This window comes from Battus philenor, unplaced genomic scaffold (assembly GCF_028537555.1).
Source record: "Battus philenor isolate CCGP_79_NKW_IND1 unplaced genomic scaffold, ilBatPhil1.0.hap1 SCAF_19, whole genome shotgun sequence".
Classification (NCBI taxonomy): domain Eukaryota; kingdom Metazoa; phylum Arthropoda; class Insecta; order Lepidoptera; family Papilionidae; genus Battus; species Battus philenor.
In genome coordinates, this window is record NW_027181681.1 from 11,178,931 (window position 1) to 11,197,186 (window position 18,256).

General features: G+C 33.1%; 1 protein-coding gene across 1 annotated transcript in view; it reads left to right on the forward strand.

The window, feature by feature from the left end:
• The window catches only part of LOC137921497 (phospholipid phosphatase 1-like), a 51,521-nt gene extending 41,947 nt beyond the window's left edge, over positions 1–9,574 (forward strand). Inside the window, exons 4-7 of the mRNA XM_068764273.1 lie at positions 441–655; positions 4,166–4,292; positions 7,321–7,503; positions 7,985–9,574. Coding sequence (XP_068620374.1) covers positions 441–655; positions 4,166–4,292; positions 7,321–7,503; positions 7,985–8,098 — 639 coding nt within the window. The 3' untranslated portion in view covers positions 8,099–9,574. The remainder of the gene's footprint in view (positions 1–440; positions 656–4,165; positions 4,293–7,320; positions 7,504–7,984) is intronic.
• The last annotated feature ends 8,682 nt before the right edge of the window (positions 9,575–18,256 follow it).

Consider the following 18,256-nt stretch of genomic DNA (forward strand, 5'->3'; position numbering starts at 1 on the left):
GGGCGACTCGCTGGTTTGATCAAGTCAACAACTTTTCTTTCAATTACTACTACTCTAACGGAAGTAATTGATAGGATAGTACAGAAAGAGCTTGTTTTCGGTTCAGTCAAAGTCTTTCAAAACGGATACGACTCAAAAATTTAACAAAAAAAAAATCAGAACCAATCAAGTTTTGGATTTTTTTTTTGTATTTTGTACCGAATTAAAAAATCGTTACAATTTCACCGCGTAAAATGAACTGGAACCTTTGGGTTATAAATAGTTACCTTCAGAAATAAAACTGAGTTGTGTACTTCTGTGATTGATTCCTCATCTTTAACAAGATTTTTAATTTTAAATACATTACGTTCTGACCTATATTCTGACTACCATCAATAAAATATTAATTCTTCTTTTTATTTCTCTTATTTAGTTCTTCACATCTCCTTCTTCTTTTATAGGTATTCATAACCGAATTATTACTAAACGGAAGTGAACAAACTTCATGGGAAAAGATATGCCTGTCTACGAAGGAGACACTTCTGCTGTATAGGAGCTACGCTTACGGTCTGATCTTTAACATGGCGATCGTGGAGGTGATGAAAGGTGTCACCGGGAACCCTAGGCCTACCTTCTTCGATATATGCGAGCCCGACACAGCTAAGACTTGCAACGGGTGAGTACTTGATGTAGAGTTCATTCTTTTCTTCAGCTGATGGAAGCTCACTGCAAAGGAAAGTCCTCTTCTGAAGATCTTCACGATGACTGGTTCTTTGCTGTCTGCATCCAGCGACTGTCCAAGATAAAAACTAAGTCGTTAGTCCACCTGGTGGTAAGGATGGGGTACTCACGCCGTGTCTACCGGCTTCTGGTCTCCACTGAAAAACTTTAAGGGTTCAACGGACACGGTTGCACAAGCTATACGCTCCACTCACTGTCACTTTAAGCGAGCAATTCTTCGTTCTACGTTTCTGATCTTTGTTCTTTTTCTATCTCATTAATAAGGTCCAATTAAAGATTTTTGTGTAAGGAAAGAGTGTGCCTGATGTTGAAAAATATGGATAATTTTTTAAATTGTTTTATCAAATAAAAACTTCAAATAATTCAATATCTAACCTCTTGCGTTATTTAATATAAATTGTTTTAAACAACTATAAATATTATAAAATTACATTTAAAAAGCTATTAGCATATGCTATTATTTTTGGACATCTAACTATTTGAGATGGCAGAGCGAGGGAGGCATTTAACTTAGACCTCTTAACAGTAACAAAGGTCGTTGGTTTCCTCGGAAACTATGCCTTTGTCGTGGTAATAAATGTTCAACAACAACGGTCTCTAAATAGGCAGCAGTGCTCTTAGCTTACTTAAAGGCTACATTGAGTAACAGCGCAGTTACCTCCGAGAAAAAACGTTTACTTGAGATGTTGCTATGCATCATTCGAGAAGCTTTTATCTTAGAGGTCACGTGAGTTAGGGAACGTATTTTGGATTTTCGATACATAGGTGCAGTTAACTACTATGTTAAATATTTATTTGAGTCTGTAATATATTTTTTTATTTATTAAGAATACCGCCAGTTGGCTATTTCTTTAAATCTTTTTTTACTTTATGTTTTTTGTCAATAATTTATAAGTCTTGTATGTAAATGATTACGAAATAAAACCGAAATGTAATTCTAGACGAAATTTTTAAAAACATACACGCTATGGAAATGAATAATTCATAAATATTTATGAAATCGAGTGTTATATTTCGATGCTGTGAAAACTTAAAAATTATTATAGCTCGTAATCGATTAATTGTTTTGACATTCGAGTGGAAATCGATACGCGTCCATTTTCCCGGTACGAATGTTTATCGTCATTTCGCTGAGAGCGGATGTCGGTTAAATTTGTGAAGTTGTTATTTTACACTCGATTTCTTGCGACGCACACTTGAAAGTGTGTTAAGTTAAAGTAAGTTAAGCGAAAGTAAGTTTATAACACTTCGTCTATGTATCGATTAGCTTTGAATAAGAAATCATGTACTATCTATCTATCTTAAAGAACCTTTTTTAACTAAATTCCAGACGTAAAAATATTTTTTTATCAATGACTTGACCTCATCGTGTCAATATTTTTTACTTACTTGCAGTGTACTACTTTTAAACTATTTAAAGGCTCTTAAAAGCTCCAAAGTTCAACTTTTTAGGAAAAAAAATGTAAAATAAAAAATGTTAAAAGAAAAAGGGACGAATAATAGACGAACAGAGCAAAAGGGTAAGAAAGAAGAAATGTGGTATAAAATAATGGAATGAAAGATCATGTGAAGAATGAAAGCAGAAAACGGAAATAAAAAAAAACTAAGTGAAAAAAAAATTGCCCAAAAAAGACCCTGTCCCACCACAAGATAGGGGTACGAGAGACCCCCAATAGCGGGGGTCATAAAAAAAACTTATTAGGAAAAATAGACCGAGACAGGTAGTTCCAAATCATGGCAACTCTCACCAAAAACGAACTGTCAAATCCTTTATTTCGACTTATGTGTATGTCAACAATGTATAGATGAAACTTTTGCCTGCGCCTAGTAGTCCGATAAAGGAAAGGAGATGGCTCTAAATCGTTCGAAAAGAGCCTATATATGAACATTAGTAGGGGAATCGGTAATGTCATTTCTGTGGACATATTTTACAAAAAAACCGATTGATTGTTACCGCTCCAGCATTGAAAATTTGTATACTAGATGGCAACTTGTTAAAAATGTAGTCGTGTGAATTTAACTTAAGAAAGCGACATTACTTTCCGCTTCCCCTAATATATGCTTTTACATTAGGACCTCAGATAAAGTTCAAAAGGTACCAAAAAATATCTAAGATGATATCTGTGCTATGGGTAACTATTCTACACTATAAATGTTTTCATATTCTTATATGTCACATTTTATGAATGACGTTTTCGCCTGAAAACTATTTCAATGTTTATTAAATATATAATTTTAAAATGTTTAAAAACAAAAATACATAATCCTGCGGAGTAGCTTTTGATCTGTTGTAATAGATGTAATATATCGTTTGTTTCTTGAATTAACAATTTTGAATTTAAATTTCGAATAATTATTCTTTATGATTTATATTCAAAAATTCCAAAGGTTTCTTCTACGTTATTAAATCATATATATATAACAATTATGTATATGTATTAAATAGTCGACAAGGACCAACAAACTGAGTTTGTAACTAACGACATATGTATTTTTCATCATTATAATTTGGCATAGGATGTTCCGTGCTAGACATAGGTCACCTTAGATTTCCAGTAAAACCCGTTGGTAGCAAACTGCATTCAATGTTTTCCGACGATCGTAACTAGGTCATTTGTCCAGTTTGTGGAAGTCCAACGCTGGGCTTACCGGTTCGTTGTCTCTGCGCGCGTCACTGCCCACTGCTACTTCAATTTACAAATCCACTGTACTATGTCAATTAATTTCGTTCATGCCCAGATCTACTAAATATAATTTAATTCCTATAATGTACTAAACAAACATATACAATACGAATTATAACTCATATTATACCTAATTACGTATTTAAATCTACCGCTCGATCCACGAACTCGCTGAACGCTCTCTCGAACTTCTATGCGGTTGGAATATCGTAAAAATCTCGTGAAGAGTCAGTACATAAGCGGAAATCTCATTTATTTATGTATAATCCGTTTTATATAGTTCACATACCATATTGTACAGGCATATCTGTGTATATAGAAGCAGTTTTGTTTTTAATTTCCTTTTCTTTATTTTCACAATTAAAAATTGATTTATCTGAAGTCACTATGAAAATACTAGTATTTAGTACGTTATTTTTTGTTATTGAAAGTAACGTATGAATATATAAATAGATAACACTAAATTCTAGATTATGAGATTTAAAGTATATATCGAACAATTTCGATATTGACTTTCTCGATTCAAAGTTTGTGGACACAGGTACTCTATGGAGCGTCTGCTAAATAAACTGAAGAGGTCAATGATGTAACTAAAGTAACGGTTCAAGTTGAGGACCCTGGAGAAGCCCTCTAGCTTAAAGTAAAGAATTTTTAAAATAAGTGCCTTTAGTACCGCTAGTTTACATCTGGCTAGACTTATGTCAATAGAAAATAGGGTCAGTGTTTTAGTGACAAAAAATTAATATACATCCTTATTTCAGGTCAGAGTTCGTCAGTACCTTCGAGTGTACTTCAAGTCGTTTCTCTTCCTGGTACCAGATGGACTCTTACCACAGCTTTCCTTCCGGCCATACGTCTCTTTCAGTATACTGCGGTCTTTTCATGGCGGTGAGTAAATATTTATTACTTTATACACTAAATCATACACAAAATTGACCTGGCAAGTGTTGACTTGTTAAAGTAAATAGAAACTAATTTCGAATGCAGTGTTCACAAGGAAGATCACATAGTGAAAGACTACTGATTTATATATGTTGAAACTAGGAAAGAATTCCTCGCTTTTTGCAAGAAAATAGTTAAAAACGTTATACAAAAAGAAATAAAAATCCAAATATACAATAAGAAATGTGATAAAATGTGATAAAATAAAACTCAAATGTGACATATAATGTATTATAGAAAATAAGTAAAAATGTAAAATAAAAATGTAAAAAGAAAAGAGGAAAGAATGATAGATGAACAAAGCAAAAGGGTAAGAAAGTAGAAATGTAGCATGAAAGATAGATAATAGACCGAAAGAGAAAGTAAGATATGAAAGAAGAGAGAGAAAATAAAAAAATCATGTGAAAAATTAAATTGCAAATAAAATCCCTGTCCCACCATAAATAGGGGTACGAGAGGCCCCCAATAGCAGGGGTCATAAAAAAAAGATTTATATATGTTAAAAATAATATTATCCCATTGGAGTCATAAAAAATAATATCATATACCACAAAATTAGACTGCGAACGATTACTTACTCAGTTTGGCTTACAATGATTACAATGCTCATTTTACTCGTTATTTTTATGAATAACTTCCTACTGCCGGCGCATTCTATATCGTATCAGCTGTTCAGTTGTGAAATACGCCACCGGTTTTGCTTCATTTTTTATATTTTAACAGTTTTTTATTACGTAAAAAAATACGCTGTTTATTATTATATGTTTCAATGTATTTATTTAAGATATATTAAAGTAAGTGTATGTATTTATTTGTCTTTTTGAGTATATTTTATATTCTAAACAATCTCGTATACGTCGACTGCCAGCTATTAGTTCTTTCAAGGGTTGTCTGTAAAAAATTACCCCTAGTGATAAAACAGCCTGTTGTACTTTTTATATTATTATAACTCTGTTTCTGTTGTAACGTGTACAAACAAGTGTATAAATTAAAATTGAATTAAGTTTAATTAATTAGGTCGGTATCACAGTGTATATCTTTATATCCGTATGTATAAACATATATGTAGGTATTTAGTGGAATCAGGCGTCACATTGCGGAAGTCCATCCTAAATAAGAAAGGACCAATATCTAGCCACTTCCGCACATGCAGTGGTTGTCGTGCATGAAAGTGCACCGCCCGCCAGCCCGCTCGTAAATGCGCATGCGACAGACAATGCCAACTACACAACCGCCACCGTAAATTCACTCAACACGTGTTTCACCCCTCCACGGGGCATCTTCAGGAGTTGTTACACCGATTAGTGCTAAACACCGAGTGACATGTGCGGAAGTGGCTAGATATTGGTCCTTTCTTATTCTTATTTATTTATATATGTAGGTACATAAGTATGTATGTAATGTATATGTGAATACAGAGCACTTGGCAGGCGGGTTGGCGATCGCAGTGTGACATTATGGTACGCAAAGAGCGCAGTTGCCCATCCTCTGCAAACTTTTCTATGTGCAGTGACAATCCTATATAATTAATGGATAAAGTGTGAGTTGCAAACTCTCAATCGCTCAATCCTCTACTGATGGACTACCACTACATAAAGTAGATTTCTGATGGATTCAGGCGTTACTTTGCGGAAGTCCATCCTAAGTAAGAAAAGGACTAATATATAGCTACTTCCGCTATGTAGCAGTAGTCGTGCAATAAAGTGCACCGCCCGCCAGCCCGCTCATAAATGCGCATTCGGTAAACAATGCGAATTACACAACTACCACCGTTACATCACTCAACACGTGTTTCACCCCTCCACGGGGCATCCTCAGCAGTTATGTTACATTGATTAGAACCAAACACAGAGTCTGAAATTCTTTAGTAATGGTTAAACACTCCCGAAAAGAAAGGCAAGTTTTGGTTATTAGAATAAAGAGGTACTTTATACTTACTTAAAGTAGATTATTAACAATTTATCAATTTTTAGTAAAAGTACATTCAAGATATTAGTGCAGAAATTATAGTATTAAAACAATTTCGTAACTCTGTAAACAAATAATCAATATTTACTTCAACTCTTGAACAAAACTGTCATATATATTATAATACTTGCGGCGGTTAATATCACAGTTATTGTAACACATTATTAACAATGATATGTCAATTATAAAAACTATCAGGGTTATCAATTGAATTGATTAATATACACAGATAATTTATAAGTAAATTCTATCAAGTGTGCAACTGATTTAAATTAGATATATACACTATACACCTACACGAGTATAGTCCTTCTTCGTTGTAACTGAGGTACGATCGCCTAGCGTAAATTCTTAGCCCGCGGACCTCCTGTATCTACGGTCTTAATATCGAGGAAGCCTAAATACTATAGTAGCATAGCGTCGTTCAGATAAAATGCAAAAAATTATTCATGTATATATTAGGACTGGAAAGTAATATAACTTTCTTAAGTTAAATTCACACGACTACATTTTTAACAAGTTTTAATATCTAATCAACAATAAGTAAGAAAAGGACCAATATTTAGCCACTTCCGCACATGCAGTGGTAGTCGTGCGACAAAGTGCACCACCCGCCAGCCCGCTGATAAATGCGCATGCGGCAAACAATACGAATTACACAACTGTTACCATTAAATCACTCAACACGTGTTTCGACCCTCCACAGGGCATCTTCAGGAGTAATGTTACACCGATTAGTGCCAAACACAGAATAGATACTCTGTTTTTGTTGCACGACTACCACTGCATGTGCGGAAGTGGCTAAATATTGGTCCTTTTCTCACTTAGGATGAGCTTCCGCAAAATAATGCCTGAATCCTTCACAACCTTTTGCATTCTAGAATACAAATTTTAAATGCCGGAGTGGTAACAAATCAATAGGTTTTTCTATAAATTATGTCGACAGAAACGACTTTACTTTCCGGTCTTCCTAATATGACATGAGACATTTTTTTTTCCTTTACAGTGGTACTTACAAAGGCGTGCGTTCGACTGGAGCCACCGCACCGTGGTACTCGTGCCGGTGATGCAACTGCTCTGTGTCTCTTACTCCGCGGTGTGTTCGCTGACGAGGATAACAGACCACAGGCATCACTGGTGGGATGTACTTACCGGAGCTGTCATCGGCATCATATGCTTGGTTTACACTGTGAGTCAAAATTTCCCTTTGTCATTTAATCTATTAGCATTATATTATTACTTCTGCGGTCGAAGGCCCACATCTGGCGGTTTATTATTTTCTATCTTATATATATATAAATATATATATATATATATATATATATATATATATATATATATATATCAATTTCATCTTCATGGTTATCCTTCCGATAAAACACACTTTTAGCAACGGTTTTTCCAGACATCAAACAGTCTGAATAGTTTTTTACAGTATAGCCTTCGAGACCATCTTCGATTAGATTTTTATCTCCTCAATCATGTCAAAATGGAGTCCCCGCATTGCAAATGTTATAGACAGTCCTACCAACATAGAAAAAAATTAACCTAACTTCCAAATGCCCAGGAGTTTTAATGACAATTTAACCTTACTTTTTATCACAGTAAATCTATTTTCTCTTTTGTCTACTTCTACTAACTTTCTTTAAATAATTTCTTATTGTTTACAGGCACTTGTTCTCTGCGACAACTTCTCATGCGTTAAAGAAGAGAGTAAAGTGGACACGAGTACTATTCAATCCAACAGGACGTCGCTCTATGACACCAGGTTGCAAGCCTTATAGGTGAAGTGAAGCCTTACAAGTGAAGAATGAAGTGTTACTGTGATATTAATATCACGATATATCGAGACGAAAATTACTTCCATAATGCATAAACCTTGAGTTACTGTAGTGAGTAAAGTTTATAGCGGAAAATTGTAAATGTTTTTATAGATTTAATGCAATATCCTTCCAACATTGGACTAAATCTTTGTAAATTGGACAAACATAAAATGTATTTCAACAGCTCTAAAAGGGAAACAAGAATTATTAAGTTAATAAAATCAAAATAAAGCGTAATAGTTAATAATCTTTACATTGAAATATATACAGGGGCGGCTTAACCTTTAGTGCAGGGTATGCAATGCACACGGGCGCCGCTGTCTCATGGTGGGCCGCGGCGCTCCCCTAAAAGCATCTTCTTGGACCATCACGCTCGCTTAGTTTCGCAACAGAGATATGCTACAGGTATAAAAACAATGAGTGCTATTCTGCCGTCATAAGAAAAAAGATCGTAATTAATACCATAATGTAAGCTATACCTACTTATCAAATAGCTTGTTGGAATATGATAAAACTTTCTTATTACGACGGCGAAGTTAATAGATATAGCCGCAAGGCAGGGGGAGGAGGTTGTCAGGCAGAAGGATCAACCAATCTGAAGTCTGAAGCAAACGAATATATAAAAAAATAAAAGTTTTTCAGAACGATCACATTATACAGGTTGATCTAAAATAATTGTAAGAGCTTTCAAGCAATTTGTTGATAAACCTCCTTATAGACATGGTTATTGAAGGAATAAATAAAAGAGAACATTACGAAATAGAAATTTATATATAAATATGTTTATCTCTGATTAAATACAATATAAATTCACATCATTATAGTTCTGATATTATATAGTATTTATAATCAACAAATGCTGTATGTTCGTCAACGAGTTTGACATAATTAAATTGACGTAATTTAATATTGTTAATATATAATAAGTGCACCATAAAACGCCCGTATACAAGGTGTATGCGACCTTGTAACGATCATCGGAAGACACTGGACGCAGACCGCATCTATCAAGTTCGATTGGAATGAGAAAGGCTTTTATTAAACAGTGGACGACCTATATCGTATAAAGGTGAAGGCTTGCATCACAATTTGCATCAAAGATCTTATCGCGTTAGCTACGCTTTCGCTGCGCACGCGTTTCTGTGACGTAAACTTAAATACTTTCCGGTTTGATGAGAGATAATGAAGTATAAAGTATATGAACGATAGCAACAATGTTTCAAATATATTACGACTTTGCTATTATTATTTTGAGATAAAAACATATAATTAGTCTCATACTATCGCAGTTTTGAACGCGATTATACATGCGTTTGTCGTAAACCGCCAATAGTGGTTTCTGCGAGTAAATTAGCAATGGAGATATTGTTCACGTAAAATTGCTGTGAAAATGTCGTCTGTGCAGGGGTGGCTTAACCCATAAACTATAGTGTGCAACGCACATTCTGCGCTATAAGTTATAGGGGGCGCCGCGGCGCTCCCTGAGACAGCGGTTGAATTACGCCTTGTGTTATAAGTTCTATGGGCAGCGAAACAGAAATTCGATACATTTCGCTTATATTTTTCTGTCTATAAAACTTAAAACACAAGACGAAACAAGAACTATCGCGGTTCGCCGCTTAGTTTCGCAACAGAGATGTACTACGGGCACAAAAACAACGAGTGTTATTCTGTTGTCATAAGAAAGGCCGTAACTGATACCATACTGTAAGCTATACCTACTTATAAAATAGCTTATTGGAATATGAAAAAACTTTCTTGTAACGACGGCAAAGTTAATAGTTATAGCTGCGGTGGGGGGGGGGGGTCAGGCCTAGGGGGCGCCAGGGAAACCTTTCACACGGGCGCTACATAAGCTAGAGCCGCCCTTGCGTCTGCCTAAATATAAATATATCAGTTAAGTTCGGTTAAGACTCGAAGTTAAAGAGATGATATCAACAAAATAAATAAATGTGTAATATTTTAAATTGATCACTTCATATATGTTAATTGAAAATAGGTGTATAATAATATATATAAATAGGTGTATAATAATATATATATATAATAACTATTTAAAGTTTGTACTGAAATACGTGGACCATCTTTAAGACTTTTACACCTATAATCAATTAGTTTATTTTAAATTTCAGACATTAATATTATCATAATAAACATGATTATAGGAAAATATTTGCGTTAAATTTTATTGTTATAAATGCACTGTTTATTTTATAACACAAAAGTTATTTATTAACTTGACAACGTCTGGTGTGTTGGACATATGATGTCAAACCAGTATTTTATTTATGACATACATTGTAAGATATATTATCTGTAAATAATAGATAGTCAGTTATTTTTGTATATTTTTGTAATAAAGTTTTAAGGTATTAAATATTTTATAATTCATATTTGAACGTTTTATTATAATCAAATATCAATCGTCCCACAACCGATAAGTATTTTTAATGTTAATTTAACACCATGTACGACAGTGATTCCCAAAGTGGTCTATATCGACCTCTAGGGGTTTATGACAACCTGCAAGAGGTCTATGTAAACGAAAAATAATTTGGGGGTCCATGAAATGAAAATGGGGGTCCACGATAGTGGATCTCAACACATACACTGATAGTACCTATTTACTTACATCATACTATCTTAATCAAATCAAAATATTCACATTATTTATAAAAGTACCTATGAAAATGTAAAAAAATATTAATATGTTACGTATATTTTACAAAACAGATAAAAAAAATTATTTTGAGTAGTTTTAATTTAAATTCAATTAATAAATGTATAAATTAACATGTGTTTTTACTTTAAGTTTTTTACACTAAACTTCGCTACAGTTAGAAATTTACAGGAAATCAATATCAGGTAAGTAGGAGGTCTACCCAACACGGAAAAACATGGCAAGGGGTCTACGACACAAAAAAGTTTGGGGAACACTGGTGTACGCTGAGGTGCCGGTATCGCGCCGGCGCGAGATGGCTGTCAACCAACTTTTATATTTTATTATGTTTAATAATTTTTTATTGCGCCTACAATATGAGTACGCGAAAGGGTCTCGTGTCAAAAAACGCCAGCTTTTTGAGAGAAAATTCCTTTAGTAGCGCCGATTTCACGCCAGTGATGTAGCGTAATTTTTTCATCTCTTATTTTTAATTTTAATTACCTTATATATGCTTATGTTATTACATTAATAGCATTTGAATCATTGTTAAACAATAAAACGCAAGTTGGCTTCTGACAAACAAGTTGGTTTAGTAATGTTTTTGTTTTGTTTTATTATTGTTTGACTTTGACAGTTGTAACTAATTATCTATATCTAAGTTTGTAATTTCTTACTGCTTTTTGTTATTAATTATCTCCAATAAAATGAAAATTTTATTTTCACTTCATAATAACAATAAAAAGCGTTCCGTATGGAACAATCATCGGTTTACTTACACGATATTCTTTCATGTTAGCTACCAAACTATACCACATTATTCTAGTACAATCCTTTACCAATAGAAATAACCAGGAACGCAATGATTTGTAATCACAGTTATGGAGATAACATTGCAAGTTGCACAATTTTAGTGAAAATCTCTATCTTTTATTTACTTAATTTTCTAGCAGATGACTGTCCTTCCATTAACATGATTGCTTGACGTTGATTTATGGGACACCTGTTCATAACACGTGACTCCTTTGAATTACATTTGGTTCTCAGAGTAAAAGAGGAGAATATTAACGTGACAGATAAATCATGCTATTACAATTTACAGGATAATAATTTGAGAAATATTGTCATGGGAAATTCGAATTTAAGTGACAAACGAAAGAGTGCATTTTAGAGTGTACAATAAGACATTTATGGTGAGACTAAGTGAAGTACAATAGGCAGTCCCTTTGGGCATAGAGTAATAGATCGTAATACCTATTGCCCAACGCCCGCCAGTGGGGCCATTATCTATGATTACCTAAATGAGGATGTACTAGGATCGATTCCCGTGTGTTGCAACTCCATTGTAGCAACGAAGATCTATTTATTAATATAATTTAAGTGAGTTTGTTGTTCAAACTTACTCGCAAAATGGTCTTGGAAAGGGATATGCTCGACAAATATCTGCGAGATGAAGTTAAAATGGTGTGCAGGCTACATAGCGTGCTAAAGCCATCTGGCCGCTGGCGCCTTAGTTTTCTTAACCAAATGAGAACAGTAATGTATAACTTACAAATATTTACAGACGTGGTAAAGATTAACTTAATATTGTAAACCTTTTACTTAAATTATTAATTGATATAATGTAACTATAATGTATACGGTATCTTTTTCTTCTTTTTTTTTCTTTCGTGGAGGCTTCACGTGACCCCAACTGTGTCATCGATTCAACCAGTCGGACACCTACTCACGCCATGTAATGATAAAATACTAACATAAATATTTTTTAAATTGTAAGGAAACCTAGAATGTTGTGGTTGAGGATGGATGTATGGCTAATGGAATGAAAGAGAAAGACTAGGAAAATTGTAGAACGAAAGAAACAGTACGACAGATAATATGATACATGAAAGAGAAGAATGATAATAATAAAAAAAATATTAATAAATTACTAGAAATAAAAATTCCCTGTCCCACACGAGATAGGGGAACGAGAGGTCCTCAACAGTGAGGACCATATAAAACAAAAAAAATATATATTTTTTAAAATTTAGTTTACCCAAATAAGTACACTTTGTGCTACCAGGTATTATTGACCTTGTCGCTTTTCAGTAATATTTCAAAGTAAACATTTTACACAGGATTATTGAAAATATTTAAAGCTTTTCGATGATAATTTATCTATACATTAGACCAATTTAAAGCCTTTAAACCTAACACCAATTATTAGATATGATGATTAACATATAAAATATATTTGTAATTATCAATGCAATTAGAAATACATAATGTACGGATACTAACGAGTATGTAATCCACAACACGCTACAAATTTACAGCAGCGAGGCCGACTCTATACTAACGACAAGGTCCATCATAGAAGCGAAGTTAAAAAAAGCTTTACATTTGTAAATTGAATACGTGCAACACGGAAGGCGAATGACTGAAGTTCACACGCGAAGGAAAAACCAATGAGTAAAGTGCATGCATATAATATGCACTCATAAATGCCTCCGTTTCGTGTAAATTTCGGAATATTTTTTTTTAATTATTGCATTTATTTGCTGAGTAAATTATTACATACACGTCACAGGTAAAGTGTCGCCGTATCCTACCATTATTGGCGTGCAATATACAGGATGATCAGTTAAAGGTTTGAAACCTTTAAAGAGGAGAATTTTTAGTTTATTTTCCAAAAATCTATGGTTTCAGAAATAATAAACAACGTAATTATAACTTAAATAATCACGATTATTAATAGGCTATTTGTTATATTTGAAACCACGGATTTGTGGATACACCCTGTACCATACATAAATTTACGAATGACCTTTACATTTACCTCTTTTAAAACTTTTACACCTAAAAACCTATAATTCTGTATAGAATTTAAATATTTATTAATCGTATTATCTGTTGTGTTTAACATTTAATGTGTTAAGGATCCTTTCTCCTTTAAAATGAATTCTGAAAAAAAAAAACTTTGTGAGATTTGAAGACTTCTTTCTGTAAAAAACAGCTGGATGTGCAGTTAAATATTTGGATTAAAACAAAAATGACTTATCAAGACGTAATCTAACAAATAATATCTCGTACCATAAAGAAATACAATTAAAAAGAATATAAATACTAGTGTTGTAATAAAAAAGGGAGGTTATTTTTCTAAGCAAATGCAGTTTATTACAATTGTAAAGACTGGATACATGCCGCTTTCAACCAGTCTCTTTGGAAATCTCTGAGGTTGGCCACGACCAGCTGTGGGCGTGTTTACGATTTAAACGATGATGACGAAATAAAAAAACGTTTTATTTTTCAAATTTAAATTCGAACGCCAATTTGAATTCAGAAGCCATCAGTAATGTGTGTGTGTGCCGATGTATTATGGTCGTGTAAATTTTAAATATACTTTATGTATGTGTGAATACATCATGCGTATGAACTTATTTATTTTATATTATAATAATAATACAAAGGCTTATATATATGATATTAACGTGATAAGTCAGCATATAAGTGTATAGTGCGAGAGTTGATAGCACGTTTGGACCTATTATTCGATTTATCCGCTGTTAGCCAATTTTACGATACGAGAAAATCACCAATAAATCACAATAAACCCGTATATAGACGTCCCCCTGTATGACGGAGAAACGTCACCGACTCTTCAATCTTTCGAACGTATTACACAAGGAAGGAATTTTTTCATTTCATTTTACTTCATCGGGCATATTTAAAATTATGTAAAACATGAAGAACAAAGCGTAAGTAAAGAACTGCTGATGAAACCTTCATTTGGACATTACTCGGGTTCTATATTTAAAACGATTTTTATAACTATATAATCATTATATTGTTTATTATACATGAACCCATAGAATTTTTTATAGGACGTACCATACATTGATTGCCAGTGAGAGTAGTATTCATTCGTCCCTTTAAATCATTTACACCTGTAACCGATCATCCTGTATATGGTACATTAACAAATCATATTCAATAAGAGCAATGGTAGAGTAGTGACAACTAGTTCGATTCCCGAGATGCGATCTTATTTAGTTCACACTTATTGCATTAATTATATAGAATTGCTACTTCACAGCAAGTGGTAACAGCGTTCTCTACATAACATAGTACCATACTGCGATTGGCAACCCGCCTGCCAAGCGTAGCCATTATGGTATGCCCCCTATAGACAACTTTAAGGAAAGCCTTTGCTTTGCAGCAGGCTAGAACCTTCTAGAAAGTTAAAAAGAAAAACGTTTAAAAAAAGATAAATATAATCAGTAAAATCTTTTACAGCCTATGGTGAGAATAAAAGATTCATTTTTACATATTACATATCGAATAAATTGATCAGTCCGAAAATACAACTTTTAGGAGAGAGAAAAAATTAAATATTGATTATATCTTAGATATTGGCTACGTAAAGCAGTGAAAATATTACAAGAACATAATTGTATCTATTGTTAGATCATTTTTGTACTTATATCGTAAAATATTATTATTCTTGTTTGTACTTTTTATTCTTTATTAAGCGGAAAAAAAAGATAACTTTGCCTATCCTACGTCGTTTTTAGCCAGAAAACTGTGAAAGAAATTGACAAGGTGTATTGTCACTGGTAGATTGTAAATATTTAAAATCCCGTATTATTCAATGGGGCGGCGATGTTTATACAGATGTCAAATGCTAGTTTGATAGAGTAATAAATAAGTACAACATAATGAAGTCTAATTACCCGATTGTCTATTTTTGGTTCGCATCTACTGACACAATTCGATAAATGATGACGGCATTTGAAAGATTTGGATCGTTTCGGCCAGGGCAGCCATTTTGTTATGAAATATTTTCCCGCCATTTCGGGGTTATTCTTTTTATTTCATCTCATTTAGTTCATCTTTTTTATAATAATTTCTTTTCATTTTGAATCGAAAAGTTAAATAAAATGTATATAACTTTTAGAAAGCGATGGTATGTCACCCGTGTGCGTTTCTTCTTTGTCCAAGAAATAAAAGACAGTTGTGATCTGGTCGAAGATAAAGATCTAATGTTTATCAAACATATAGAGGTTCGGATCTCTCTGACACTTTATGTACTACCAATAAAAAAATAAAAAATAAAAGTGAAAATACCAATAAAAGTGTATAATATTAAAGTAAAATAGATTTTTACTAATATTGGAACAGGTTATAAGGTTTTAAAAAATACATATTTTTACTGAAATATATAAGAAGACAGATTAAAAATAATCATAATGTGGTCATTTAATGCCAATGTATGAAATTATCTGACAAACTAATTCGACAGAGCATCTCATTTGTACTTATCACATTGTGACTGCACGATTTTTTTATCTGACTTGCTCTGCTGTCCCAATAGCATTTGTTGATTCCGTAGGTGCGAGTGCTACCATCTCTTTTAAGGTAGCAAAGCCCGGGGATTCCCCGAGAAGCCTCGGCTCGGGCCGCTTACCCCGGATTGGGAGATCGCCGAGCTCTTAGACCGCTTCTGTTGATGCCTCATTGAGTGCTAATCACTCAAAGGTATCAGTAATTTTTTTCTTGATATTTTCTATGTCATTTTACTGACTACTCTTATAATTAAATTAAAAAAATAACGCTGTTTGACGCTAGATACTATTATTAAAAGTTGGTTTTTGTTCTTTTTATTCTTCTCCTTCTTCTTTTACGTCGTTAGACGCTCACACCGCCGGTCTTGCACTGCCTGCAACCTGCGATGCCCCGCAACCTTTACTATGTCATAGGTCCACCCAGCGGAGTATATGTTATATATAACTATAATAAAATTAATTGTCAAATACATGCTTAAATACAATAAAATATTTTTCTCTTTTATCTATTTAGTCACAATCGTAATTGAATTTGAAGTAGATATAATTTGTAAGAAAAGGACCAATAATTAGCCACTTCCGCACATGCAGTGGTAGTCGTGCAACAAAGTACACCGCTCGCCAGCCCGATGATATATGCGTATGCGGCAAAGAATGCGAATCACACAACTGCCACCGTCAAATCACTCAACTCGTGTTTCACGGGACATCTTCAGGAGTTATGTTACACCGATTAGTGCCAAACACAGACTTCTGTAATATTATATTGGTATAATAATAATATTGGTCCTTTTCTTACTTAGGATGGACTTCCGCAAGGTAACGCCTGATTCCATTAAAGATATAATTTGTACATTGTACACCGAAAGGAGGTAGGGTCCTACCCCATAGCTATGTATATATTCTCTGTTAATTATTACATGAAGTCAATTATCCAAATCATAATTGTTGAACAAATAATAAATACCGTAATGATGATAAAGTAAGATATATCGTTTTCAAAGTTCTGGATACTACATATAATACTTAATTAATGTTTACTATCTGCTCTTGCAGACTTTGAAGTACCAGAAGTTATTGACCTATCGCCTACAAAAAAAATCTTAAAGTATAATTACATATATCAGAGTGATAAATTTGTTTTAATTGAAAATACATTCTCTCTTGTAAAACTTATCTCTAAGATATCACTTTGTATATATGTATAAACATATAACAACATATATTTTATACTTTTGAATCACCTAAGATAAATAAGACGAATAAGTTGACGGCAAAAGCTTATTTTTCTATAAACGAATATTTAAATGATAATAATCCTTGGCATTGATGTCGTCTTTTTTGTATTTCATTTAGGATATATATGTAATAAAGTGTATATGTATAAATGTTGTTGTGTTATTTTTGAGGTTATTCCTGCTTCTTCTACACAATTATAATACTTTGCATAGCAGAGTAGAGTCAAAAATTAAGAGATTAAAAAATAAATAGATAATAAGTTGACGATCAATAAAAGTTAAAAGCTCTTATATTGAATAAACGAATTATATCTTTATCAAGTATTCTTCAAATTACTATGAATTATTTACGGTAGCTATGAAGTGGGTGGCCACCGTCGTGCGATCAAAATATATTAAAGGAATATTATTTATACCGGCTTTCCATATAAACCTTTGTAGAGCACGCTAATTAACCGCTCCACATTTTTACTTGAGGCATCATTAATATCACGAAGATTAAAGATAGCATTTTAAGATTTATAATGAGGGTTGAACAAAGAAAATTCCAGAAAGCGATACCCACATGGCAACCCCACTGTTGGAGATAAACAATGACCTTTTCGCTCCATTGTTCGCGGTTAAATATCTCAAGATTGCGGTGTCATTTGACTTTGTGTGATTCATTTAATGTGTTGACTATGCAGGCGAATAAATATATTATTTTGACATGTTCGACAGTTTGTTATTACATAAATTATTGTTCGAATTCACCTCTGTACGTTTATCGACAATAAATATTGTTTTATATACAATAATTGTTTACAAATTAAACTTAATAAGTTGTCCGGAAGTAATTACAGAGTATATAGTGTAAATAAAGATTTTATTTATTAAAGTTTTATTATGAAAGTAA